Genomic DNA, 27,758 nt, shown 5'->3' with positions numbered 1-27,758 from the left:
CATTTACTCTTCATTAACCTTCATTCCTAATATTCTGCATAAAGTAAATGGAAAGTGTATTCAGAGACGGTCTGATGTAAGAAAAAAAAGTTCAGTAGGACACAAGATGGAGTTCTTAGGGCTAAATGGGCCAAATATCTTCACTCTGTTCCCCAGTAATACCGAGATTTGAAGCCTTTCTAGCTCACAAAAATAAATGTATTGCATAATCCAGAAACCTCAACAAATTAATTCGAGAGTTCCCTGAAGAAGGTGAGGTTTCAATTGTTTAAGACTGTGATAAAGTACTCAACACCCTCTTACTGAAAAGGTCGCTGGTCAAATCCATTGAAAGATGAACTGTTCATTCACGGTAATAAATATGTGAAATTAATGACAATACATGTGACAATAAGAAATACATTGTTAACACCACATGGTTATTTTGTTTAACATTTTAATTTCATTTCAGGCTCATTTCATTTGGTTACCATTTGCTTTTATTCTCTGTTTTGATTCAATGGGAGAAAAATTTGGCTACTTACCGCCACCCATTACCAGCAGATGTATGAAAAAATGGCTGCCGCCTTACTTGCGCCTGCCTCTGGCACGGGACTCGGCGGCCGCCATTTTGGTGAGGGCCATAGCGTTGCCGTTAGCAGCGCTGGCTACACGACATGCAAATCTGGAGAGCGTGACGTCAGTTGTCATGCAATGCCAACTTGATGCCATGCTCCGTGAACTTGGACCTTTGCACTGAGCTTAGTGCTGGGTCCTAAGCTTGCTCTGAAAAGTGAGCGTGCTGCAGACCTACAGAGACGCTCTCAGCACTTCTTAAAGGGCACACACATCTTTCAAGTAAGTTTGTATTGAAGTTTTTGGACTGGATTTTTTATATTTTATTGAAGTGGTGGCTTGGTGCAATAGATATTAAGGCCTAGAAATTGGGTTGGGGCGCCAAAGTCGCCTGAGCGCAGGATTTAGCGCAGCGATCGGAGTAATACCGATCGCCAGAAATTCAGTTTCAGTGCTCCTCGAGGGACACGGGGCGAGGCTCCAGGCGCTCCGCGTCCCTCTTAGGGCGCTGAAACTGATTGTCGCAGCGCAACACTGCGGCACGGCACGCTGCGGTACTGCAGGCCTTCCTCCCACTGTTAAGGGGGAGGTGCCTGCAACAGCGCGATCCCCGCTCGCGAGTGCCGGCAAATGAGCCCAGCACCAAGGAGAAGTGCCAGGCTCTCGGGAAACAGCCGGCAATGCCGCGGGGGGGGAGGTTAGGAGGCCGGGGACGGAGGTGCTGGCAGGCGGCCGCCAAAAAAGCGGCCGCCCTGCACCTCCACCTTAACTTGCGCCGCTGCCGGCACAGTAAGGCCCTGTGAACCGGGCGCGGGTAGCGAACGGCGCAACTGCGCCGTTCGCTACCAAATATCGCGAACGGGGCACGAATGGGGCGCTGCGCACACCGATGACGTCATCGGTGGCAGCGCAGCGCAACAGGCTAACGCCACCATTAGCGCCCCTCCTGAATATCGCGGGAGGCGCAGCCAGTGGCGCTACAGCCACTGCCTGCCTCTTTAGGCGCTAACAGGTGGCGCTACTCACCCAATTTCTCCCCCTAAAAGTTTTTAAAGTGTGCAGGGACTGTTGCAAGACCTCAGATGGTAAAGGAAGGCCTCTGGGAAGACAGAAAATTCTGGAAATACTCAGCAGGTCAGGCAGCATCCATGGAGACAGAAATCTGATCGGACTCCGAGCCCCAGCCATTCCTCCTCCAGAAGACCCCACGATCTTCCTGCCCCACACCCGACAAACCTCCAATCGGTCTCCGAGGCCCAGCTGTTCCGCCTCCAGACCCCCACGATCTTCTTGCCTGACACCCGACAACCCTCCGAGGCCCAGCCGTTCCTCCTCCAGACCTCCGCGATCCAACCCAATCACTTACCTGAAAATTGGCACACAAATCTGTGCGGGCTCCTCCCGCAGCGCCATCTACATGATAATAAGGTCCAAAGCCCAAACTCCAGGGCTCCTCGGACTTCTCTATTTGACTGCGGGCTGTTAGCACTCTGCGGGTTACACGCCTAAAAATGGACACTACCAAATTTCTAGGCCAGCATGGTTAATTATAAGTGGAGACCTGATGGCACCTCATAACACCCACAAAAATCTGGATCTCTGATATCATTGGGTCTCTGAAGATCAGGTCTTTCATATCAAAAAGAGTGCCATCAATTTTAGGAGTATCATGTTTGTCATCCTTTCAATGTAAAATTTAATTAAAGCTGAGCCTGCAGGACAGTTCCTTTCAAGCTGAACCATCTTTGCAATTCATTTGCAGAACTGTTGGTCTCTGAATGCTGAACTCTCCAAAGTAGATGATCAGACCTAAGGTTATAGCCTGGAATTAACGGGAGGGGGAGGCTCCATGAATATCCCCATCCTCAATGATGGTGGAATCCAGCACGTGAGTGCAAAAGACAAAGCTGAAGTGTTTGCAACCATCCAGAAGTGCCGAGTAGATGATCCATATCGGCCTCCTCCTGAGGTCCCCACCATCACAGAAGCCAGTCTTCAGCCAATTTGATTCACTCCAAGTGATATCAAGAAATGGCTGAGCGCACTGGATACAGCAAAGCTGTGGGCCCCGATAACATCCCGGCTGTCGTGCTGAAGACGTGCTCCAAAACTAGCCGCGTCTCTAGCCAAGCTGTTCCAGTAATAACACTGGCATCTATCCAACAATGTGGAAAACCGCCCAGGTATGTCCTGTCCACAAAAAGCAGGACAAATCCAATCTGGCCAATTACCGCCCCATCAGTCTACTCTCAATCATGAGCAAAGTGATGGAAGGTGTCATTACAGCCTTGGTCCAAACATGGACAAAAGAGCTGAATTCCAGAGGTGAGGTGAGAGTGACTGCCCTTGACATTAAGGCAGCATTTGACCGAGTGTGGCATCAACGAGCACTAATAAAACTGAAGTTAATGGGAATCGTGGGGGAATACACTCCACTGGCTAAAGTCATACCTAGCACAAAGGAAGATGGTTGTTATTGGAGGTTAGTCGTCACAGCCTCAGGACATCGCTGCAGGAGTTCCTCAGGGCAGTGTCCTAGGCCCAACCATCTTCAACTGCTTCACCAATGACCTTCCCTCCATCATAAGGTCAGAAGTGGGGATGTTCGCTGATGACTGCAGTGTTCAGTGCCTTTCCCAACTCCTCAGATAAAGAAGCAGTCCATGCCCGCATGCAGCAAGACCTGGATGACATTCAAGCTTGGGCAGGTAACATTCGCGCCACACAAGTACCAGGCAATGACTATCTCCACCAAAAGAGCTTCAAACCACCGCCCCATGACATTCAATGGCATTACCATTGCCGAATCCCCCAACATCAACATCCTGGAGGTCACCATTGACCAGAAACTGAACTGGACCAGCCACATAAATATTGTGGCAACAAGAGCAGGTCAGAGGCTAGGTATTCTGCTGCGAGTGTCTCACCTCCTGACTCCCCAAAGCCTTTCCACCATCTGCAAGGCACAAGTCAGGCGTGTGATGGAATACTCTCCACTTGCCTGGATGAGTACAGCTCCAACAACACTCAAGAAGCTCGACACCATCCAAGACAAAGCAGCCCGCTTGATTGGCACCCCCTCCACCACCTTAAACATTCACCCTCTCCACCACCGGTGTACCGTGGCTGCAGTGTGTACCATCTACAAGATGCACTGCAGCAACTCACCAAGGCTTATTTGGCAGCACTTCCCAAACCCACGAGCTCTACCACCTAGAAGGACAAAAAAAATTGCAGTCGTCATGACGGCGAACTGGCAGCATTCGCTATCACTTCACCTTTGAAATTGACCGCAACTTCAGGATTTAGAGCATGCGCAGTCTAACGTGGAAATCCTGAAGTTGTGGTCTGTCATTCACTGCTCCTCCACAGGCTGTGCTGTGCCGCCTCCCCCAACCCCACAGAGCCAGGAATCTGTGTAATCTGTCAAATTATGGAAACTGATGAAAACTTCAGCTCTTCCGCGGTAATTACTCTGTTAAATACCCCGTTAAAAGTTAGACCCTTTTGGATTAGGTGTAACTGGGGTTTCAACAGTGTATTGACTGCTAAACAAAGGTTATGGCCCTGAAAAACTAATTTTAATTTTGTGCAGTGTCAAATTGATCCATTTTAATAAAAATTAAAATTTTTAAGAAACTTTTGTTCATCTTTATTTCAGGTTTGCCATTTCCCCATGTGAGACCCCCAATCTTTATTTTGCTCTCTCTAACATTTAAAAAAAGTCAGAATCAAAGGAGCTTATCCACTTCCTGGTTCGCTGTCTGTGAGAATTCTGCGTTTTGATTGGCTGTTTAGACAGCTTGTTGACATCACAGCAGCTCTTCGCTGGGAATCCCCATTAACTTCCGTTATGCGTCAGAAAACTCAAAATTCTTGTCACAGAGATTGCGAGATTTTTCTGCGAGCTTTGTGTGAAGCTTACTTCGGGGTGAATGGCGAATGCTTTTGCTTTGCCGCTGACTGCAAATTCTGGGTTAATATTTCCAGAGGTAGTAAACATAAGGCAGATGTGGTTTTCAGTGGGTGGATGGGGCATGTTCCAATAGGATTTTGTTGGAATCTACAGAATTCCAAAAATAACACAAACAATACATTTATATCCTGAAGTTAAGAGCGCATTAGTGTCTCTTTTTAATACTACATATTAAGTTGAAATACAGTTGGTATTTTTGATCTTGAGCAGCAAGGTCATTTTGCAGCTTCTTGAAGGACACTCTTGGAATGAAAGCAACACAGATCAAGTGGCTTCTACTTCCCTTGTAACAAAGTATACAAAAACCCGAGTGGTTGTACCTCAGTATGACAACCTGTTTTGGATAAAAGGCTGCAGTATTGAACTTCTGTCTCAAGCTGGTGACAGCTTTAACCATGTGAAAGATGCCTTTAATTCAACTGTATCTGTCCTGTTTCATCATTTATATATGCCATCCCATTGTAGAGGGTAGAACTTTCTGCCTACTGTCCAGAGGCTCTGATTCATGGAAGAGAACCAGAATGTTTTTCCCCATGACAAATTATTCCATCTCGTGTACCTGCATGATGCAAGCTCAAGTAACCATGCCGACTATCGTCTGTGTGCTGAGATATAGTTTGTTTGTCCTCCAGCCAATTTCAATTTTTCCTTTTCTACTGCAGTTTGCAGGAGAAGACAGCACACAATGAGAGAGAAGACCTGTTTAGCAGGGCACACCACCCTCCCCCCACAAAAAACTATCCTCTTAATTCCTTTGAGAAAATCTTTGAAAAGAGGCCATTGAGGGAGCAAGGTATGTATAAGTAGGACACCAAATCTCAACTTAAGATTTGTACTAAGCTTTCCTTTCTCCTCCTGTTTACTCACTCTTTGCCACCAAAGCACACACTGAAGCACAATTCCATTCTGCCAAATGCTACTTTTGAAGAGCTGTCCTAAAAACCCCATTGGGATTTTGAGAGTGAAGTTGATGAGAGTAAACTGAGTCATATACAAAGAACAAGTATTCAAGAGCCAGTGGTGGGCGGATAAGGAGGAGCAGGAACTTGCTGGCATGAGGGCAAGCTCACATCCATTCTTGGCTGACGAGGATGGATTCGTACCTTAGTGGTATGCTTTTAAAAGCTTTCTGAGCATCAAAGCATGCTGCAGTCATTGGACACTGTATCAATAATGGCATCTAATGTAGAGGAGACCACTACCTGCATCTACGCTGTGTTGATGCACAGAATTGAAACATTGTGGAATGTGTAATAATTCCAGGGATATATGCAACAGAGCGACCACTGCCCATGGCATAGGCCCTAAAAGCCAGACATAAGGGATGGAATTTTCCATGGTCTTGCGCCACTGATGTGTCCTCGCACACACCATGCAATTTATTGGGATGCCGTGCGTGTTTTACCCACGACTATTCATCCATTGATATTAATGGGAGAAAAATTACAGGCAATTTCTTTTCATAAATTGAACACTGTGTGAGGCCCTACTGTTGGGATAGAACCTCAGAAAGTTCCACCCAGCATCTCATGAATGCTCAGATGGGTGGATATTAATGCAACCTCTTTTACCTTAATTTCAGTAATTGATGGCCGGTGCCATCACCAATTAGGAGGAAGCATATGCCCCCTTCTTAAAGGGGCACAACAAATAAAACTAACAAACAAAAATTAAAGGAACCGTAACAAATCAAATTCAAATTTTGTTCCTGGGGGTGATGGAGCATTCCAGTCCCTCCAGTTCCCACCGGTCACGGAAGGCCTCAAGCATGCCAGTGGTCCATCTCCAGGGACACCCGGGCGCGAACGTAGCTGCGGGAGAGAGGCAGGCAGTCAGGTCGGACAACACTCTCAACAGCACGCTGCCTGGACCTGTTAATGGCCTCCTTGGCCAAGCCCTATGAGCCCTATGAGGAGGTCCTCTGACTTGCCCACTCCCCTCCGCACTCGGTGACAAAAGATCAGGAGCGTGGTACTGAAGTGCAACCAAAAGTTGAGGAGCAGTCCCTTCAAATAGTGTATACGTGGAACATGGGCTCCTCCAGGCTGTAGAAAATGCAGGCGGCCTGGGCACCTGTGAAGCTACTTAAAAACTTATTGCACGGAACTACCCTCCACACCAAGTCCCCAATGGACAAAGGGAGTACTCCAGCATAGAGAGCCCTCCATTGGGGACCCCCACCTCCTCCGAACGGCAAGGTGGTGCACCACGGCGTGTCTGGACGGCAGACGAGGGTGACAAAGTGGAGAGTGTGCAAGAGCAGCCCATACAGGAAACCCCTCCGTATGGAATGGAAAGGCACAGAAGGGATTTCCGAGAGACGGCTCAAGTTGTGAGGCGCTGGTTCCCGAGGGAGGTTTCAGGGCCTGGTGCTGGAGAGAAATTCCGTCCAAACGGGGGTCAGCTCGGATGGGATTGCCCCACATGCTTGAGCCTGCTCGACACACATAGTGGAGTCAGGGCCGAATGCCACTTTTAGCAACTTGATAGCTTTGGAGCTGAGCCGGACGCCTTGCCAGGACATGCCCAAAATTAATACAAAGGCAAGTTCCGAGCGGGGGGCGGCAGGAATTGCGTGTGCCAAACCTGGAAGAAAACTTAGCGGGTTGGATTCTCCGATTTAAACTTGATTGACTGATTACATTTTTCTTTCTGGGTTTCACATCTCCAATCTGTGCAACGGGCACGCCCACATGACGCAATCTTAAGTCGACTATTTAAAGGGCCAATGCATAAATGGAACTTGGAGGAGCTAGGAAGTGTTTAACATGGATTCATGAAGAGCATGGCCTGCAACCAGATTCAATTCCCTTGAATTGCTGCTGGATGCAGTCAGAAGCTGGAGGGACATACTGTTCCCCAGCAATGGGAGGAAGAAACCAGCTGCTGTTACCAAGGTGTGGTTGGAGGTGGCTGATGAGGTGAGCCGCGGGAGCATTGTGCAGTGCAGGAATCGGTTTAATGAAAAGTGAGTACAGTTGATGATTTACCTACATCCTGTGGTGTACAACCGCCCCTCCACCCCTGTCTTGCCAAGTGTGCTCCATCACATCACTCCTCACACCCACCTAAGTTTCAGCAGCACCATTCCTTCGCTTTCTATGCACTTCCTCACCTCCCCACGTATCCATCCACCACTGCCATTCACCCCAATCCTTATGCAGTGTGATGCATCTGTCTGATAGTCACCTTCATCGAATGCACTGCATCCATCAGGTGAATACATGAGCTTCACTCACTCACAGGTCTGCAAGGGAGAGGGAGATAACTGGAAGTGACCCGCCACAAATTGTGCAGCTCACAGATGTAGAGGAGGAGGCCATGGAGATAAGCGGCACATCTGCGTCACTGTCAATCAGACATAGACTGGGAACTCGCAGATGCCTGGTGACAAAATTAAAAATATCTGACACACATGCTGACTTTATTTCATCAATGACTGAACTATGAGAAGCCTGAGTATGATGAATATAAAGATTGTTACTTTGCCAGGACTAATTCATATCCCTTTTGTCTTCCAGGGCTTTCATGTGTCCGCATGCATGACGATGATTCCTCAGAGGACCTCATCCCTCTGAGGGTGCACTATCACAGGACATACAACCATGCACCAGCGCAAATACTTACACTTTGCTGGGTCCAATTAGAGAGTTAGTTGGGTTTTCAGCTAGTGATTCACAATTCACAAGTGAGCATGAGCAGACACTGATGGCAAGGACAGCTGTGGAGAGTCCACGTCAGGGGGCATAATCCTCTCCAAGCTCTACTCAGCTGGGCACAGGTGCTGAACCCCAGGAGCCATCATTGAGAAGGAGAATGTTAGAGGTACAACAGCAACTTTGCAAGGTACTGACAATTGTGGAGAGGGGAGAGGATGGAGGAGTTCAACTCCAACAGTAGTGGATTGGTGTCGCAGGTAATTGCAAGAATGTCTGCCAGAGAGCATGGCCGCCTCCATGGAGCTTCAAGAACGGCACTCAAATGAATCTATGAAGGCCACAACCACGGCCGTGCAGGAGATGTCTGCCACCTTAAACAGAATGACAGATACCTTATCTGTGGCCTTACAATGCGTCACTGATCTTAAGCAAGCTGCTCACCAGCAGAGTGGCAGAGTGGTAGGAGTAATGTGGCGCTGGCCCAGGAGAGGGATGATGATGACAGGAGCATGGAAGTGGGAACACCACTCAAACTGTTGTCTCCCTCCCATTGCCTCCCTCTCAGCCAGTACCCAACATCCTACCTGGTCTCACCATGGCCGGGTCTGCCCCTGCACAGGTGCAGATGGCGCAGTCTTTGGCAGGGCCATCAGGGGCTCCAAAATCTAGAGGTCTTAAGCCAAAAGCATCTCAGCAATCAGGGCAGGGATCTGAGCAGCCTGCATCTACCTCTACTGAAGCCACATGAGATGTACCACATAGAACCGGTAGGAGGCATAAGTTAAAGCAATTGTAATTCATCAAGGGTATGCACATGGGCGTTTGACAAAATGTAATGTTGGTAAGTTTCCTTTTTTTGTAATGACACATAAAATTTATTAATTAGCACCACTTCCACGTCTTGCCCATTGCTTCCTGAGTGCCAACTCGCCCTTTCACTTACTTCATGATAAATGTCAATACACGATGGGACCCATTGGGCAGATGTATAATGGGTGTATGCGTGGTTGAAGGACTGTTCTATGCAAAAGGAGGTGAGTCACCACTAGCTGGACCTTCAAGCTATTGGAGCATCCCGGGCAATGTACATGGCTGGTCTGGCGATGGGTACCCCATCTTCATCTTTCTCCTCGTTCTCCTCCTCTTTTTCAATGTTCTCTTTATCAGAAGATGCTTGATGAGCGCCTTGGTCAACCTCCACCACTAATCCTCTCGGCTGTGCAATCTTGGGCAGGACGCAGCACACCACAATGATTCTGGAGATCCTCGCTGGTGAGTACTGAAGGGCACCTCCAGACCTATCTAGGCACCTGAAACGCATCTTCAACATGCCAATGGCTTGCTTGATGACACACCTGGTGGTCATGTGGCTCTTTTAGTGCAGGTGTTATGAGTTAAGTTTGAAGGGGGTATCCCTTATCTCCTACAAGCCAGCCCTTAATTCTGTTTCTTGGTCCGAAGAGGTTTGGAATGTTGGACTGCCGCAGTATAATAGCATCATGACAGCTCACAGGGAATCTGGCGCACACCTGCATGAACCTCTTCTTGTGGTTGCACACCAGCTGTACATTGATGGAATTAAATCCCTTGGGGTTGATAAAAGCTCCTGGTTGATCTGGTGGTCCTTCTATTGTCATGTGTGTGCAATCGATGGCACCCTGTACCTGTGAAAGCCAGCCAGAGAAGCAAATCTGAGTGCCCGCTCATTCTGGCTATTGTCGCAGGGAAGTTGACATATGTAGACACCCTGACAAACAACCCATCCGTCACCTGTCTTATACATTTATGTGCAGCCAACTTGAAAGGATATTTACTAGTCCTAGCCCCTTTGGGGTTATCCCGGATCAGGCGTATTTCTCAGATGTTCACTTTCAACTAAAGTTTGAGGTAGCCGAATCCTAAAGATGCTTAATTGGGTCTAAAGGTCTGGGCTATCTCACCCTAAAGGAAAGGAACAGCCCGAGAATGTTACCATCCTCCAGATAGCGCTTTTAATAAGTTTAGCTGGACTGTAATGTCCCGGATAGCTTTTAATATGTTTAGCTAGACTGTAATGTCCTGGATATTATGAGGGTCCAGAGAACTCCTTTAGAATTCTGTAACTCTTCACCAAAGAGTGTACAGAAAATGAGTTTGCGAGTTATTGATACAGAAGACTTATGTGAGACAATTCTAAAAATATATAAAGATTTATTAAAGAACCAACATGCAATTTACAGTTGGTGGATCAGTCAATCGCAACGTTAACAGTTCTAAAAAGAGTAAAAATACAATTTTATTAACAGAGAATCTTACTTTTAAATCTTAACTTCGCTACAGTATTACAGTTCTTAAAGTTTTCTATACAGGATATCCATCAATATCAAATACCTTTGATCCTCAAGGTACAAAAAATTGAAGGCCACAGAGCCCTCTGAAGCCGAGAATCGCCTTGCCCGATTAAAGCAACTCTGCTATCCCATTTGAGAGTTCAATATTTATACCCTTTTTCTGTGTTATTTCCTTTAAAGTTTCTGATGACCCAAGTTAATTATCCCTATTCATCTTTCTGCTGACCTCTGCAATTCTTTACTGCTGCATCAACTTGTAATATTCCAGAATCTTGTCTTTCTCCAGGTGTTCTGGGTTAACCATATAAAATGGTGTGAAGGGCAGGTATCCCTTATTTTATGTCATCTTTACGAGGGCATCTGTTCTTTATCTTATGTGCCATCTTTACGAAGTTTAAATTAAAACACTTTATCCAGGGTGAACCATTGTTTTTGTTCCCAAAAGTCAGCCTGTCGGAGCCATGCACCTTCTGTTTCAATAAGGTTATTTATTCAGGGTCAACAACTGTCTTGTCTCAATAGCCAGAATTCTTTCATAGCTATTTCATAGTTGGGTTTCTAAATTTCCAAACCTAGTTTGTCATGTTTTAAAGAATTTATACGGTAAAGTTCTTTATATAGTATATTCCTTCACAGACTGAGAGACCCTTGAGATGTCTCTGGTGGTGCACTGGAAGGAGCCAGAGGCAAAGAAACAGAGGGCAGTGTTGACTATCACAGCGACGGGCAATGCATGGCCACCAAGTCCAGCAGGGAGCAACTCTTTTTGAAGTAACAACAGAAAATGCTGGAAATACTCAGCAGGCCAGGCAGCATCCGTGGAGAGATGGATGCTGCCTGGCCTGCTGAGTATTTCCAGCATTTTCTGTTGTTATTTCAGATTTCCAGCATCCGCAGTATTTTGCAATTATAACTCTTTTTGAAGGATGCTGCAGATGTCTGGGACCACCTGCTGTGGCAATCTGACCCTGCGGAAGCACTGCAGATAGGTCAAAGAAGCTGAGCCTGTCAGTAGACCCTCTCATGTGGGTAGTGCCTCCTGTGACTGCGGCCCCTCTGTTGTTTCCCTCTCTGCTGTTCTTCTCTCTTCTGTTCTCCACTCTGTTCTGCTCCCTGCTGTTCTCCATTCTGTTATGTAGATCTGTGTTCACCAGATCTCTCTTGTGCACCTCTCTTGTGCACCAGCAGATCCCACCACAGCATAACGTTGCTGCCATGGATGGTGCTTGTCTTCTTCATCCGATGTCCTATCAAAAACATCCATGGTGCCCCCCCACCCCCACCATCCTGATGCTGTCCGTTTGAAAGCCTCCAAACTTCTCAAAAACTTCTATATTCACATATACTCTGCAAAACATTTGCCAGAGGTAACTGACAAAGCAGCAGTAAGTACTGAGCCTTTATTGATATTGGTCAATCTGAACTTTAAATACCCCCATGAAGTGCTACTCAATCTTGCCTCCGATTCACTGGTGAGTTTCCCGAGCCCCGTAAAACCTGTGCTGAGGGAGTTATATTCAAATTCCTGTTCCAATTAATTGAAAATCACCTCATCATCACATACTAATGATTGAAACACCTGTCCTAATGATCAACCCACCTCCGGCGAGCAGGTTACATGCAGCCAAACGCGTCTCCATTAAACCTGGAAGTGGGCGTATTGGAGGTGGGTTGTGGTCGCGCTTGAAATTTTTCAAGAATTTTTACTTCCCACACAACCCCAAGCCCCCTGTCCTGGGGGATAAAAGTCCCTCCCTTGGGTTCCAGTATGCAACAGAATCTCTCCTTGTCCTTGGGCAGGTTGGTGCTCACATGGAGAGAACCTTTGATCGGGGATTTGTATGACAACACATCCGGATCCTCCCCTCCAATGACTGCTTATGTGGTTAGGGTGGAAGCTGGAGAAGTGGAGCATCCTGAGGTTGTCTGTGGGCTTGCAGTAGAGTGAAGTGCTGAGGTGTCCGTCTTTGATGGAGATTCGTGTGTCCAAGAATGAAACCGATTCTGAGGAGTAGTCCATGGTGAGTTTGATGGTGGGATGGAACTTGTTGATGTTATCGTGTACTCTAACCACGTTAAAGAAGCCATCCCCTATGGACAAGCCCTGCGAATACACAGGATCTGCTCAGACAAGGAGGAACGCGATGGACACCTACAGACGCTGAAAGACGCCCTCGTAAGAACGGGATATGATGCTCGACTCGTCGATCGACAGTTCTGACGGGCCACAGCAAAAAATCGCATAGACCTCCTCAGAAGACAAACACGGGGCACAACCAACAGAGTACCCTTCGTCATCCAGTACTTCCCCGGAGCGGAGAAACGACGCCATGTTCTTCGCAGCCTTCAACATGTCATCGATGACGAGGAACACCTCGCTAAGGCCATCCCCACGCCTCCACTACTCACCTTCAAACAGCCGCCTAACCTCAAACAGACCATCGTTCGCAGCAAATTACCCAGCTTTCAGGAGAACAGCGACCATGACACCACACAACCCTGCCACGGCAACCTCTGCAAGACATGCCAGATCATCAACACAGATACCATCATCACACGTGAGAACACCACCCACCAGGTACATGGTATATACTCATGTGACTCGGCCAACGTTGTCTACCTCATACGTTGCAGGAAAGGATGCCCCGGAGCATGGTACATCGGCGAGACCATGCAGACACTGCGACAACGGATGAACGGACACCGCGCAACAATCGCCAGGCAGGAGTGTTCCCTCCCAGTCGGGGAACACTTCAGCAGTCAAGGACATTCAGCCTCCGATCTTCGGGTAAGCATTCTCCAAGGCGGCCTTCGAGACACACGACAACACAAAATCGTAGAGCAGAAACTGATAGCCAAGTTCCGCACTCATGAGGACGGCCTCAACCGGGATCTTGGGTTCATGTCACGCTACATGTAACCCCACCTGACGTAGGGTCATCCAGACTCGAGTCGTCGTTGGCTTGTTCTCTCTACACAGATGCGGCCGGACCTGCTGTGATTTCCAGCAAAAAAAATGTTTTTTTGTTTTTCATACAGACCCCAGCATCTGCAACATTTGACCCCTTGTGACCCCACCTCATTGTTCTTTGATGTAATGTTTTCCTGACTGACCTGTTTGGACAACATTCACACCTTTGATTGCTGTGATTATCTCTCTGCCGAAGTGTGATAAATGGCAGTTAGAAAGATTACCTGTAATCATCTGGCATTATTCTCTGACTATATAAGCTGTGTCTTTATGCATCTCTCCACTTCACCTGATGAAGGAGCAGCGCTCCGAAAGCTTGTGATTTCAAATAAAACTGTTGGACTATAACCTGGTGTTGTGTGACTTCTTTACATTATAAATGAGTGAAAAAAAATTATTTTTTTACTTTTTTAAACTCTTATGCTGGTAAAAGCAGGCCTTACCAGGCGTAAGATTTTTAAGGGATTTCAGCGGGCAGAGGTTCTGCAGAAAGCGGAACTCTCCACCCGCAGTGGCCCTTCTCCAGGGCAGGCGTGCAATCTGTCAAGAGGATTCTTGACAGGTCGGAAGTGCCAGTTTTCAGCGTATGCACTTTGCATGCCTGAAACTGGCACTTGCGAGGTCCCTACAGGTGTGTACACACCTCGTACACACCCGTAGGCATCAGAAATTACCAGCCATAAACTTCAAGGCTGAAGTGACTGTGACAGCCTCTGGCAGTGCTGTGCCTGTCCTGGAGTTTAGTTGCAGGTCAACTTGCAGCACACAATACCACTCTCAGGTGAACCTGAGCTTATGGATGCACTATTCCTCAGACAAGTCCAAATAAGTATGCCTTTATTTACATATGCAGTTGGAAGTGGGTGATCGCAGCCCTCCTTTGCTGCAATCTGATGTGAATTACATACCTCTGTTTCTCCGAAAAGCATAAATGCAAAGGGATTCCCTGAGGGAATTATCGTAATTAGCAGGCTACTACCAAAAAATGCATGGTACAAACCAATTGTCAAAACACCATTTCAGCCCAGAACTGACAACATTAAAAAAAAACTATTCAAAAGTATTTGGGAAAAGTCCAGGAAACCTTTTCAATAACTTGGTATTCAAAGACATAGCCTATTTAAAGGAGCAAAATTATAAAGTATACATTTTCGTAGGAAAAATCAGGAGAGGCAATATAAATTAAATGGTACAATTTCAAAGGAGGTGCAGGAACATAGAGACCTAGGGGGAAAAATTTGGTTGGTTGTGCCACCCATTAGCGCCTAAAGTGGTCGAGAAGTGGGGCGCTAACCAACTAGCGCCCGGGCGCAGTGAACCCTGCGCCTCTTCCCAAATTGAGCGGACATTTGGTGCCGGCGCTAAACCGCTGCGCCCGCTCACCGGCGCACGCACATCATGACGTCATTTCATTGTGCGACGCCCTTGGGGTGCCCCGGACCGGAAATTCAGTGGCGCCCCCCTCCGTTCCGCCTGGCGCTAACAAGGACAGGTTACCTTGAACGTTTCCGAGTCACTGTTGGGCTGGGGGGGGGGGGGGGCGCTATTTAAAGGGGACTCTTCCTGGATTGTTAGTGGTAGCCATTTTTGGACCACACCTTCTGTGAGAGAGAGAGTTGCTCAGAGAGAAATGGAGAGCCATTTCTGCAGTGAGCCAGCGCTGGCTGAGGAACTTTAGCCTTCTGAACATTACTGTGCAGTTGGTAAGCTTCTCAACCGGCATAACTTTCAGTGTGCACTTACTATGGGGGCTGCATTGGATGGGAATGTCATCCTTCTCAATCATATTGACAGGGCACAGAGACGCAGGGATAGAGTGGCAGGCATGGCCAGACGGAGGAGGGCCTACAGACGTCGGCACACGAGACCTTACGCTGCCAGGGTTTTCTGCCAACAGTTTTCGTATATCAACATGTCGGAGGAGCAGTGTTTCCGAAGGCTGCGCTTCAGTAAGGAGGTGGTCACTGATCTCTGCCACCTGCTTCAGCCAGATCTGCAGCCTCAACTAAGGTGCAGGACATCTCTGTCGGTGGCTGTGAAGATCACTGTGGCTCTAAACTTCTATGCCAGCGGCTCCTTTCAGGCCGCTGCTGGGGACATTGCCAACATCTCACAGTTCGCGGTGCATTGCTGCATCCGTCAAGTGACTAATGCTCTCTTTAAAAGGAGACGGCAGTACATCTCCTTCCCAATGACCCCGGACAAGCAGCGAGAGCGTGCATAGGGCTTCGCAAGGATAGCGGGCTTCCCCATGGTGCAGGGCGCCATTGACTGCATGCAGGTGGCTTTGCGGGCGCCTCTAGAAAATGTGGAGGATTTCCGCAACCGAAAGGGGTTCCATTCTTTGAATGTGCAGCTGGTCTGTGACCACTGATAGCTGATACTCGCTGTCAATGCCCACTTTCCAGGCAGCAGCCACGACGCCTTCATCCTGCGCCAGACTTCTGTGGCAGACCTTTTCGAAGCCCCGGCTCACCCAGGAGGCTGGCTTCTCGGGGACAAGGGCTATCCTCTGTGCCCCTGGCTGATGACCCTGCTCCGTTCACCCAGCACCCCTGAAGAACGTTACACTGAGAGCCATCAAGCGACCAGGAACATCGTGGAGCACACAATTGGCGTGCTGAAGCAACGGTTCCGCTGTCTGTACCATTCCGGAGGAGCCCTTCAGTACTCACCTGTGCGAGTCTCCCACTTTGTGGTTGTGTGTTGCATGCTGCATAACCTGGCAATCCTCAGGACCCAGCCAATGCCACCAGACATTGAAGCACCAGCAGAGGAGGAGGAGGAGCACCAAGACGGGAGGGAGGCACAAACTGCAAGGGCCGTCCGTCAGAGGCTTATAGCAAGTCGCTTCTAGGCCCCTGAGGGAATGCTTTATGCCATTCCAAGAACATGAATGGAACCGTTCTGCTACCCCTAAGCCGGTCAAGGAAAAAATGAGTGCAAAGAACAGACATGGACATTGTGAATAAATAAACTTCTTTATTTAACAAAATGTGTATCCTTCCCGCATGACAAAGCAATGGAAACAAACAGCAAAACAGACTGCCACATAACTGTCTCTCACACCCTGGAAACAGTGTCCAAAACATAACCAACATTCAGACCAGCATCCTCAGCCTTGAATGAAAGAAATAACATAATTTAGCAGCACCTTCTACTTTTTGCCCCTCGATGGTGATCTGCTTCCCTTGCGGAATGCCCCCTTCCCGCCCTGCAGCTCCTCCGTAATGGGACCCCAGTGGCTGCAGCAAGGCTGGGGGAGGCCTGCTGTCCGAAACTGAGACCGCAGATGCCCTTGAGGTACGGCCTGGACCAGCTCTGGGCCTGGAGGGCCCGGCTGCTGACTGCTCCAACTCCGCATGGGCAGAAGCAGTCTGTCCTACAGGTGGTGACAGCTGCAGTGGAGAAGTGCCAGTGGTGGCATCAGGAATGCTGTCATCCTGAGAGCGGACAGCAGCTCCCTGGTCGGCCGACACACTGGCACTCTGATGGGGCAGCACCGCAGCAATCAGCTGATGCACAGATTGCTGGCCTGCTGTGGTGCGACGAGGGCCCCGGGGAATCCTGCCCGATTCAGCAAGGGTGGCAGCAGTCAGTGCTTGCGTGGCCTCAATCTGCGTCTGCATGAGACCAGCCACTGATGCGTGGCAGCACTCAGCACTTGCATGGCAGGTGCCAGTGCTTCGCCGAAGTCCTGGAGAATCCTTGCCGGTGCTGCGCTCTCTCCCTAGCCCTCTCCATATTGATGCAGTTGTCGACGCCACAGGTAGGTTACCGCCGAGTTTGAGGCCTATGAGGCGCAGGGTGCGGCTGGAGATGACAATCGATCCGCCCCTTTAAGAGCTGGCCGGCGGCAGCGTGTCTGGCTGAAATCGATAATTGACAGCACCTGCGCTGCGCCCGTGGAGAAATTGCGTCGCGCCGCCAGGTTAGCGCCTTAAGACTATCGTGCAGCGCCTGATTAAGCACCGCAATCACCTTCAGGGGCGCAGCTACCCAATATCGCTCGAGGTGGCGATAAATTGCGCCTGGCGCTAAACTTTGTGCACCGCCAATACCAGCACCCCAAACGGGGCGATACCGAATTTCTCCCCCCTAGGGTTCATATACACAAATTTTGAAGGTGGCAGGACAAGTTGATCATGTTGTTAAAAAAGCATACTGGATCCTTGGCTTTATAACTAGAGGCATAGATCTTGATAGTAACCCCCCACATGACAGGCGGGAGAGCATCGGAGTAGGGATAAAATAAAAAACGGGAAATGGGACCCTAACCGGCCACACACATTGCCGTTTTTAGTGGTGGGTTTCGTGGCGTGGGAGGCGGGACACTTCATTAACATATTTAAATTGGGCTCCCACAGTGCATTTGGGAACCCGATTTAAATTTTACAGATGCTGTGCGGTTTCCCAGGAGTCGTGAAACCCAGCAGTGAAAGGGAGGTGGGAGCTGCCAGCTGCACCAGGCAAGAGCCTTTTACAGCACTCATTGTGGGCCAGGATTGGCAGGTGTGCTCCCCCGGCCCCTAAAGGAAGCCTTCGGACTCCATTCTGTCGATTGTGGCCTCTCTCCACCCTGTGCGATCGCCGACTTTCCCCCTCCCCGAACGCCAACCTTCCCCCCTCCCAATTGCCAGGGACTGTCCCCAAGGGTTCCTGGCTGCGGTCTCCGGTTGCTGCTGTTCCTTCCCGGCTGTCAGCCAGGCTGTCAATTTAGCTTACTGCTGGGCAGAAAACGGAAGGAAAAAAATGATAAGGTCCTGCCGTTAAGATTGGCAGGATCTCCGCGTCCCTTGCCTTGCCTTTGGTGATTTTCAGCCTCCCCCATGCTCTCCCCGTAAGTATTAGAGCCATAGAGTACAAAATCAAGGAAGTTATGGTAAACCTTTATAAAACACTGGTTAGACCTCAGCTAGAGTATTTCTGAGCACCACACCAGGAAGGATATCAAGGTCTTGGAGAGGGTGTTACCAGAATGGTACCAGTGATGAGGGACTTTAGTTATGTGGAGAGATTAGAGAAGCTGGGATTGTTCTCCTTAGAGCAGAAAAGATTAAGGGGAGATTTAATAGAGGTGTTCAAAGTTATGTGTCCAGTGTACTCAACTGGTCCTTGATATCATGTGGAGTGAATCGAATTGGATGAAGACTGGCTTCTGTGATAGGGGGATCTTAGAGGAGGCTGAGAAGGATCATCCATCTGCATTTCTGGCTGATGATGTCTATAAATGCTTCAGTATTGTTCTTTGCACTCACTTTCTGGCTCTGCCGTCGTTGAGGATGGGGATGTTCATGGACCCTCCTCTTCTCGTTAGTTGGTTAATTATGCACCACATGTACGACTGGATGTGGCAGGGTTGCAGAACTTTGACCTGATCTGTTAGTAGTGGGATTTCTTAGCTCTGTCTATAGCATGCTGCTTTCACTGTTTAGAATACAGGTGTTGTAGCTTCACCAGGTTGGCGTCTCATTTTGGTGCTGCTACCAGCATGCTCTTCCACACTCTTCATTGAACCAGGGTTGGCTATCTGGCTTGATGGTGATGGAGAAGTATGGGATATGTTGGGCCATGAGGTTACAGATTATGGTGGTATACAATTCTGCTGTTGCTGATGGCTCACAGCAACTAAAGGATGAACATTTTCAGCTGCTGAATCTGTTTTTACTCTATCCCATTTAGCACGGTGGTAGTGCCACACAACACGATGGAAGATGTCCTAAGAGGTAATTTTAATTTATCATATACAGAATGTTAATGTATTGCTTTTTTTGCTTTGTGCATAAGCTATAATTTAAAACTTTCAAAAGGTTCGCATTATAATAATATACAATAAAAACAAAATTTCTGTACCAAGTCAATTAAGTAAATGGACATGTTATTAATCATATCAATTTTCAACTATGGCACAAGTTGCATTTAGTAATACATATAAACATTATACAGAAATCAGCTACATCTTTTTCTCTTCAGAAACTGTTAAATCATATCTATTGTTCCTCGTGTTACCAGCAATCCCATATACTATAATATAGAAAAATACTTCCATCAATGCAAATTTATAGTACTAGTTTTGATTCTCATTTTGTCAAAAGAAAAAAATCAATTATTCTAGATAATTAGATACAAAGTCAGATCATATCATAAATTACAAAATGTATGTTATAGTTTACATTAGATACTTGGTAAATACTAGCAATGCAAATACTTTGAATTAAATGCCAAATAATATTTCACTTCAATGGCAAGACTGCATTTGCAGGATTAAAAAAAAACATAGATTTTGGCACAGTTAGTACAAACCTATGTTCAGAAGTACTGTTCAATAATATTTTGAGAGCTTTTGCTTTGAAATCACTTCAGCTTTTGAAAAGTTATTGCAGAACATTCACTATGTATAAATTAACAAAGAGATCCTGCTGCTTACAAGGGATTCTCAACAATGGTTGTGTCTATTGTATTAGCAATAAATTGGTATAGTTCAGTTACATGCTTAGTTTCAATAATGTGTTCTACTTAAAATATATCTGCATTTGGTGACATACACAATAAAGAACGGACCACATTATGCAGAATTGTCACATATAGGTGTGCAATAAAATTGTTTCCTTCATTTCCTCTGTGTTGTCTTACATTTAATGTTCTGAATGAGAATTTAAGGTCATCGTGCAATTATTTGCAATGTTGCTCATGAAGAAATGGACGGGGTGCAGCAGCTTGATGTTTGTACAGAACTTGTCCTTCCATTGATTTGCATTGTATTTGAGGGAACAGAGACCTAAAATAGAAATAAGCTTAAAATAACATTACAATAATACAATGTTTTTATATTTAAGTACAACAGGAAAGCTCACATCAATAACAATTTCCATTTATATAGTGCCTTTAGTGTAAACTAATGCTTCACAAATAAGCATAAGGTAAATGCAAGGACATGAGATCAGGAGAGGTGACCAAAACATTTGTCAAAGAGAGGCAAAAGCAAAATGCTGGAAATCTGAAATAAAAACAGAAAATGCTGGAAATACTCAGTAGGTCAGGCAGCATCTGTGGAGAGAGAAATAGAGTTAACATTTCAGGTTGATGACTTTTCATCAGAACTGGAAAAAGTTAGAGATGTAACATGTTAAAGAGAGGCATCTTGTGAAGCTTTTAGAAGGTGGAAAGGCAAAGGAGGGCATTCCAAACAGTAGGTCTAAGGCATTTGCAGGCTTTACCACAAATGGTGGGGCAAAGGAAGAGAGGATGTTTGAAGACCAAAGTCAGGAACAGAGCATTCAGGAGATGCGACTAGAAGATATTGCAGAGACAGATGTGCAAGGCTATGGAGGGAATTATAGACTAGGACAATGATTTTGAATTTGTGCATTTTAGGCAGGAATTCAATGTAAGTAAGGACGGGGGTGCTGGGTGAGTAGGACAGGATTGGTGTAACTGAGTTTTGGACAAGTTGGAGTTTATGGAGGGTAGGGGATGGGAGACCAGCAAGGACAGTGTTAAAAGTGGTCGAGTTTTGGGGTGACTAAGGCAAGTATAAGGGTTTCAGCCGCAAAGGTGATGAGGTTGGAGTGGAGATGGGAAATGTTCTGGAAGTGTAAGTAAGCTGTCCTGGTGATAGATAGAATGTGGGGTTTAAAACTCAAATAAGGGTCGAACAGGACAGCAAGATTATGAACAGTCAGGTTCAATCTGAGAGAGTAACCAGCGAGGGGTATGGAATTAGTGACACGAGAATGGAGTTTGTGGCAGAGGCCAAAGTACTTCGGTACTTCTGATGTTGAGCTGGTGGAATTTTTGATTTATGTAAGACTTGGAGGTCAATTTGAACTCACCTCGCCTGGTGGAAAGGGGCAAAATCGAGCATTTTGACTTATTGCTCCATTCCCGCTGTAATCCTACTGGCCACCACTGTTACTGCTCACTACATTTAGGTGGATGAGATGCCTGCCAAATGCAGGTGATTGCCTCATAAATGCATGCAAATCAGGGTCGTACGATATCATTAAGACCCTGACACAATTTTATTTGGGCGGGTCAGAAACCTGCCCAGCAGCAAACTCACTGAGTAAAATATTGCAGGATTGGCTTCAGGTGCTGACTGACTCACTGGAAGCAATATTTACGTTTAAATGCATGAAGCCTGCTGGCACTCAGATCATAGGGATGTGTGTGCTATTGTGCTTTGTGGATTTCCAAAGGATTTTTGAGTGTGGACATTGCTTGTTTCTGTCTTTTTGTTACTGTATTCACCTGATTAAGCTTATCATGGGTGCCATTTTTGCTTAATTTTTCCAGTGACTTCAATTTAAAAGCAGACTGGTTAGAGTGTAAAACAGGCTGCCGATGCGTTATCGCGCGTATTGCACTACCGTCCAAGACATATTTCACCCCAATAGAAACCATTCAGCCAACTTTTATAGGAATAGATACTGACAATACAGATTCAGAAGCTGCTATGAAAATACATCACAGACTAAATGTGATAAAATTTAATGGCTAACACAATAATTGCTTTGAATTCATCTTTCACCCAAGTGGCAATCCATAGTCCTTTTTTCAAAAGAAGGGTAACTAACTCAACTACTCTTACGAATAACGTTCCTTTAAATTTTTTTTGGGGTGTGCAGCCCATTCAAAATACCGTGCATGCGCGATTTTTCCTATTTAAAAGCTGGTGAGCTGGCTGTGCGGGAGCTGCAGAGCGCTGCGTGGCCACGCAGCTTAAAGGGAACGTTGCTTACGAGGTGCTCCCCCAGTGGCTTCAGCAAAGCTGGTGAAAGGCTGCTCTCGCTCATATTGGAACCTTTGAGATGCTCGTGGCCAGCAACTTCTGGGTGCTCGTACCTGTGAGGGCCCAGCTGCAGACTGCAGCAATTAGACTGCTGCCAGGGAATTCTGGCCCAACCAGCTTTCTGGCATCATGGTGTGTGCTGGTTGAGGGGGTGGCAAAAAAGCAGACACGCTGATATCCAGACAGAGTGCAACCCATGTCATAGTCATTGCACCACTGCCACTCCCATGGGGCGGGGGCTCACACCCACTGACCAGCAGGAGAGCAAACTGCAGGAGATGAGTGATGACTTGAAAGCCCCGATGTATTCAGACCACTAGTCTTTCCAATGTGGAGCCCAGAGTCTGGATGGTAGCCGTTAGCTTCCACCAAAGCCGCAAAGGCTGGTAACATTGACTCCTGTTGTGGGAGCCCAGCAAAAACATCCCTGGAGCTGACCAGATTGTCCATGGTAGACTGAGTGATGACACCATGCGAGATGACACCATACTAGCTTAAGCAGAATCCTCCATACTTTCTGCCATTGTTTTAAAACTTCTTGCAATCCTCCCAGTGCCTTGTATAACTGCTTGTGTGAGGCATAGCTGGGCCCCTGAAGTCCGCATCTCTGTGTTCTCCAGCAGAGCTGGGAGAGGACCTCACCCTGTGGTGAGCCATCTTCTGGGCTGTCCCTGCCACCACTACCTGCTCCTTCATGCTGGGCGCACACCACATGCTGATCCCTGTAACTAATAGTCTCACGGGGGTTGGGAGGGATGGAATGCATGCCTCCTCAGAAGGATTTTCCTCCTCTGAGGTTTGTTCTTCTGCGGGGTCTTGCTGCTGCGAATGACCTAGAGGAAAGAGAAAAGGGACAAGAGTTATTCTGACACTGGTGTGCTGCAGAATAGCAGATGATAGACTTCACAATGTAGTTTTATGTTGTCAAAAGGGCTGAATGTGTGTTTTTCTGAGGTACATGAAGGGGTACAAGTACTAGTTAGAGACCCAGTTCAGATAGGCCTCCATCCTCAAAATCCCCAACAAGGACAGCTCTCAAGGGGTTACTTATCTCGAGAGATTGATGTTTCAGCTGGGAGAGCATCATGATGCCTGGTGTTCCTCCCCCAGTCTCAATCCTCTCCCTTGTGTTGTGCATTGTGTTCTGCAGAAAGAGAGGGTGAGAGTTAGTATCTACTGAAAAGGAGAGTGCACGTGTTGAGCTTCTGCTTGTTGTGCATATACTGAGAGAAAAGAAGCAAGATGCAAGCAAGATGGGGAGGTACTGAATGGAAAGCAAGTGGCTGGAGTGTGAAGTGAGGAAGGATTCATGAGAGGAGTTCTGGATTAACTACCATGTGAAAAGAGAATGACGTTAGTGGTTGCTGTGAAGGCAACAAGCAAGGGCTAAGAATGGGCTGGTATAGTGTGCCCATGTGATGGGCAGTGAAGGATGCAATGCAGGGGAGGGAATTGTTAAACGTGCTGGGGGAGTGGAGGGGAAAGACTGCTGCCAGTTATTACTGAGAAATGGAGAAATGAAGAGCAGTACTCACCCTTTCTGCTCTTGTCAGGTAATTGAAACATTTTCTGCACTGAACTCAGGCTCTGGTGTGAAGCTCCTGGAGCCGATAACCTCAGCTACCTTTCCCCCAGGCCTGGTGAACCTCCATTTTGGGTTTCTTCTTTCGACTGGTGGGAAAGAGAACTTTGCTCCTCGCTCTCACCTCTTCCACCAGATCCTCCAGTGAGTCTTCAGAAAACCTGCAAACTTGCTTCCGACTTATCTTACACTTTGCAGCAGTAAAAGACAGCAACATCAGTAAAGTGAATGCAACCTTCCTTTAAGAAGTGCATTCCCACTTGAAATAAGCCTCTGGAGGCCCACCTAAAATTATGTTCAGAAAGTGGCAGGCTTCCCATTCCTGATGCGATCAGGTGGGAAACCTGCCAATCAAATTTAAATGAGGCCTGGGAATTAAAATATCCAGGCCTGCTATCTCGGTCAGTGAGTGCGTTTTGCTCTCGCCTTGCTACACCCACTCAAATCCTGATCCGGGTTAAAATCGACCCCTTTATGTCAGACAAATCGCCTAACATCTGCTGAAAGACATCTTGGCAAAACACAATTTATTTAATACTAAAAGGTCAAGGTCAGACTGCAGTGATATGTCTCAATTCATATTGATAAATTAGTTAATAATCAGCTTCCAGGTGAGAAGAACCCAGCTGTGTAAACAATCCCCATGTGGTTATCAAACAAGTGATTTTATTATATATCAATTGGAATTGTTGGAGATGTTCTAGGAGCAGTCTTTCTCTACGATTAGTCTGAACTAAACATTAGAAAATATTAAGATACTGTGTGGCGGAGCCACTGAATGACTCTGGGCAACTGTATATAATTCCCTTTAACGATGTTCTAACACCAGCCTAAGCCTGTACCACTGTGTTAGACATTACTGTGTTTTGTATATAGTGTTTGTATGTACGGGGCGTGGCCCCTTTAAGAGCGCGGGAAAACACGGGCAAACGCGATGACGTCGCGTCGCAAACCACGTGACTGTCCGGGCAGTCCTCGTGGAATCTCCATCTTGTTAAGACCTGTTTTCGTGGTTCTCCTGTATCGATCTCAACAAACTGTTTGAACTCGTTTAGTCTGACATTAAAGACCTGTTTGATTGATCTCCTGAGTTGACCTCAGTTATTGGTTAGGAATTCGTCAATTCCTACATTGGTGACCCCGTTTTTTGTGAACGTTTTTCACAAAAAGAACACAGCATGGAGGCCAACGCCGTTTCGCTGAAGCTACCGCAGTTCTGGGAGCAGCAAGCGACCTCGTGGTTCATTCAGGTCGAGGCACAGTTCGCCCTGAGGGACATCGTTGCGGATCAGACCAAATATCTCTATGTGGTCTCCGCACTCGACAGCTCTACCGCCTCGCAGATCGTCAGCCTCCTCGAGAACCCTCCAATGGAGCGCAAGTATGAAACCCTCAAGGCGCGGTTGTTGCAAGTTTTCGGGCTCACTAAATCGGAACACGCCCGTCGATTGCTCGCTATGCCCGGGCTCGGGGACTCCAAGCCTTCGGAGTTGATGAGCCAAATGCTCACACTCCTGGGCTCAGAACCGGAATGCTTCCTATTCCGTGAACTATTCCTCAGCCAGCTGCCTGAGCAGGTGCAAACTGCCCTGGCCAGATCCGAGGTAGAAGACTGCGCGGCACTCGCGGACGGACAAATTTTCGCGGTAACGTAGCAGTACTGCACCGCCACGAGGCACCCATCCCCCACAGACGCCGCCCCAGCTCGTCAGCCTGCTGGGCTGTGTTTCTACCACGCGCAGTTCGGCGCGAAGGCGCGATGTTGCTGCCCTCCCTGCAGCTTTTCCAAAAAATAAAACAACTGCGACTACTGAGGAACGGGTCTAACGGGCGCCCCGCGGCCGCCATGGCAATTGGCAACGCGAGCAAGTTGCTTTTCATCACCGATACGCTCTCCGGTCATCGTTTGCTGTGCGACACCGGAGCGCAGTGCAGCATTTTACCCGCGTCCACCCTCGATGTGCAGGCAGGGAATCATGGCCTCGCCCTTGAAGCGGTCAATGGCGGGGCAATTCGGACCTTCGGCAGACGGCGAGTGGAGGTGTGCTTCGGGGGGCAACGTTTTCACTGGGAGTTTGTGACGGCCAAGGTTTCTCAACCCATTCTCGTCGCGGATTTCCTGTGCGCCAACAGCCTCCTGGTCGACGTGAAGAACCGGCGGTTGATCAACGTGGCAACTTTCAATTCTATCCCTTGTTACCGCAGTAACACTACGTCGCGCACCGTTGCCTGTGCTTTCCCGACTCCTGATGAGTTCGCTCGTCTGCTCACCGAATTTCCCGACCTGACAAGACCCACGTTCTCCTCCACAGCCACGAAACATGGTGTGGAACACCACATCACCACCAACAGCCCCCCGGTCTACGCGCGGGCCCGGCGCCTGGCAAGCTGGCGGTCGCAAAGGCGGAGTTCGCGACCATGGAAGAGTTAGGGATTATTCGCCGGTCGAATAGCCCCTGGTCTTCACCCCTCCATATCGTCCCGAAACCTGGCGGCGGATGGCGACCATGCGGCGACTATCGACGCCTAAACGACGCCACCACTCCTGATCGGTACCCGATCCCCCACATCCAGGATTTCTCTGCCCATTTGGCAGGGAGCACTGTCTTCTCGAAAGTCGACCTTGTATGGGCTACCACCAGGTCCCAGTGCACCCACAGGACGTCCAGAAGACCGCAGTCATCACCCCATTCGGCCTCTTTGAGTTTCTGCGAATGCCGTTTGGATTAAAGAACGCCGCCCAGGCTTTCCAACGCCTGATGGACTCCGTGCTGCAGGACCTCAAGTTCCTCTTCGTCTACCTGGACGATATCCTAACTGCCAGTCCCACTAAAGAAGAACATATCTGTCACCTATGCACCCTTTTTCGACGCCTCAGCCAACATGGCCTGATTATCAACCTGGCCAAGTGTCAGTTTGGCCTGCGCCAAATTGATTTCCTGGGACATCGCATCACCGCAGAGGGAGCGGTTCCTTTACAAGCGAAGGTAGAGGCGGTGATATCCTTCCCACGCCCGCAAAGCATTAAGGCCCTGCAGGAATTCCTAGGCATGGTAAACTTTTACCACTGTTTCGTGCCTAAGGCAGCACTACTCATGCAGCCTCTGTACGAGGCCCTCAAGGGCAAGACTGGCAAGAACCCGGTAGACTGGATGGACGACATGGCCCGAGCGTTCAACGACACCAAAAGCGCCTTAGCCAACGCAACCATGCTGGCGCACCCGCTGCCAGGAGCCACCATCGCCCTCACCACCGCGCGTCAGACTATGCAATCGGCGCCGTGCAAGAGCAGTGGGTGAACGGGACGTGGCAGCTGTTGGCATTCTTCAGCCGTCAATTATGGCGGAACGAGAGAGCGTATAGCACGTTCGACCGGGAGTTGCTCGCCCTTTTTCTGGCCATCCGCCATTTTCGCTTCCTCCTGGAAGGACGTCCTTTCGCGGCCTTTGTGGACCATAAGCCACTAACTTTTGCCATGGCCAAGACCGCCGAACCGTGGTCATCCCAACAGCAACGTCAACTGACCTACATATCCGAATTCACCACGGATATACAGCACGTGGCCGGTAAGGACAACCTGGTGGCAGACTGCCTCTCCCGCGCGACCGTCAATACGGTTCATTTGGGCATCGATTACGCCCTTATGGCAGCGGACCAAGCCTCAGACCCAGAAGTCCAAGCCTGCAGAATGACCGTCACTGGCCTCCGGTTGGCCGACGTCAAGTTCCATTCGGCAGGTACCACGCTGTTGTGTGACGTCTCCGTACGGGACCCTCGCCTGGTCGTGCCGGTCGTCTGGCGCCGTAAAGTGTTCGACGCCATACATGGGTTGTCACACCCAGGAATGAAGGCCTCGCAGAAGCTGATGTCAGCATGCACAAGGATGTCCGCGAC

The 27,758-nt window shown here is 48.1% G+C and overlaps 1 protein-coding gene across 2 annotated transcripts in view; it reads right to left on the bottom strand.

Moving 5' to 3' along the window:
* Positions 1-19,206: 19,206 nt before the first annotated feature.
* The window catches only part of cobl (cordon-bleu WH2 repeat protein), a 568,107-nt gene continuing 559,555 nt past the window's right edge, over positions 19,207-27,758 (bottom strand). For both annotated transcript variants that reach the window (XM_085988107.1, XM_085988108.1), the window contains one exon: positions 19,207-20,269. In XM_085988107.1, the coding sequence (XP_085844233.1) occupies positions 20,180-20,269 (90 nt within the window). In that variant the 3' untranslated portion in view covers positions 19,207-20,179. The remainder of the gene's footprint in view (positions 20,270-27,758) is intronic.

This window comes from Somniosus microcephalus, chromosome 5 (assembly GCF_052327205.1).
Source record: "Somniosus microcephalus isolate GS21.2 chromosome 5, FLI_Smic_1.0, whole genome shotgun sequence".
NCBI classification, from domain to species: Eukaryota; Metazoa; Chordata; class Chondrichthyes; order Squaliformes; family Somniosidae; genus Somniosus; species Somniosus microcephalus.
Note: the sequence above shows the minus strand (reverse complement) of the source record. Positions and strands in the feature narration are given on the sequence as shown.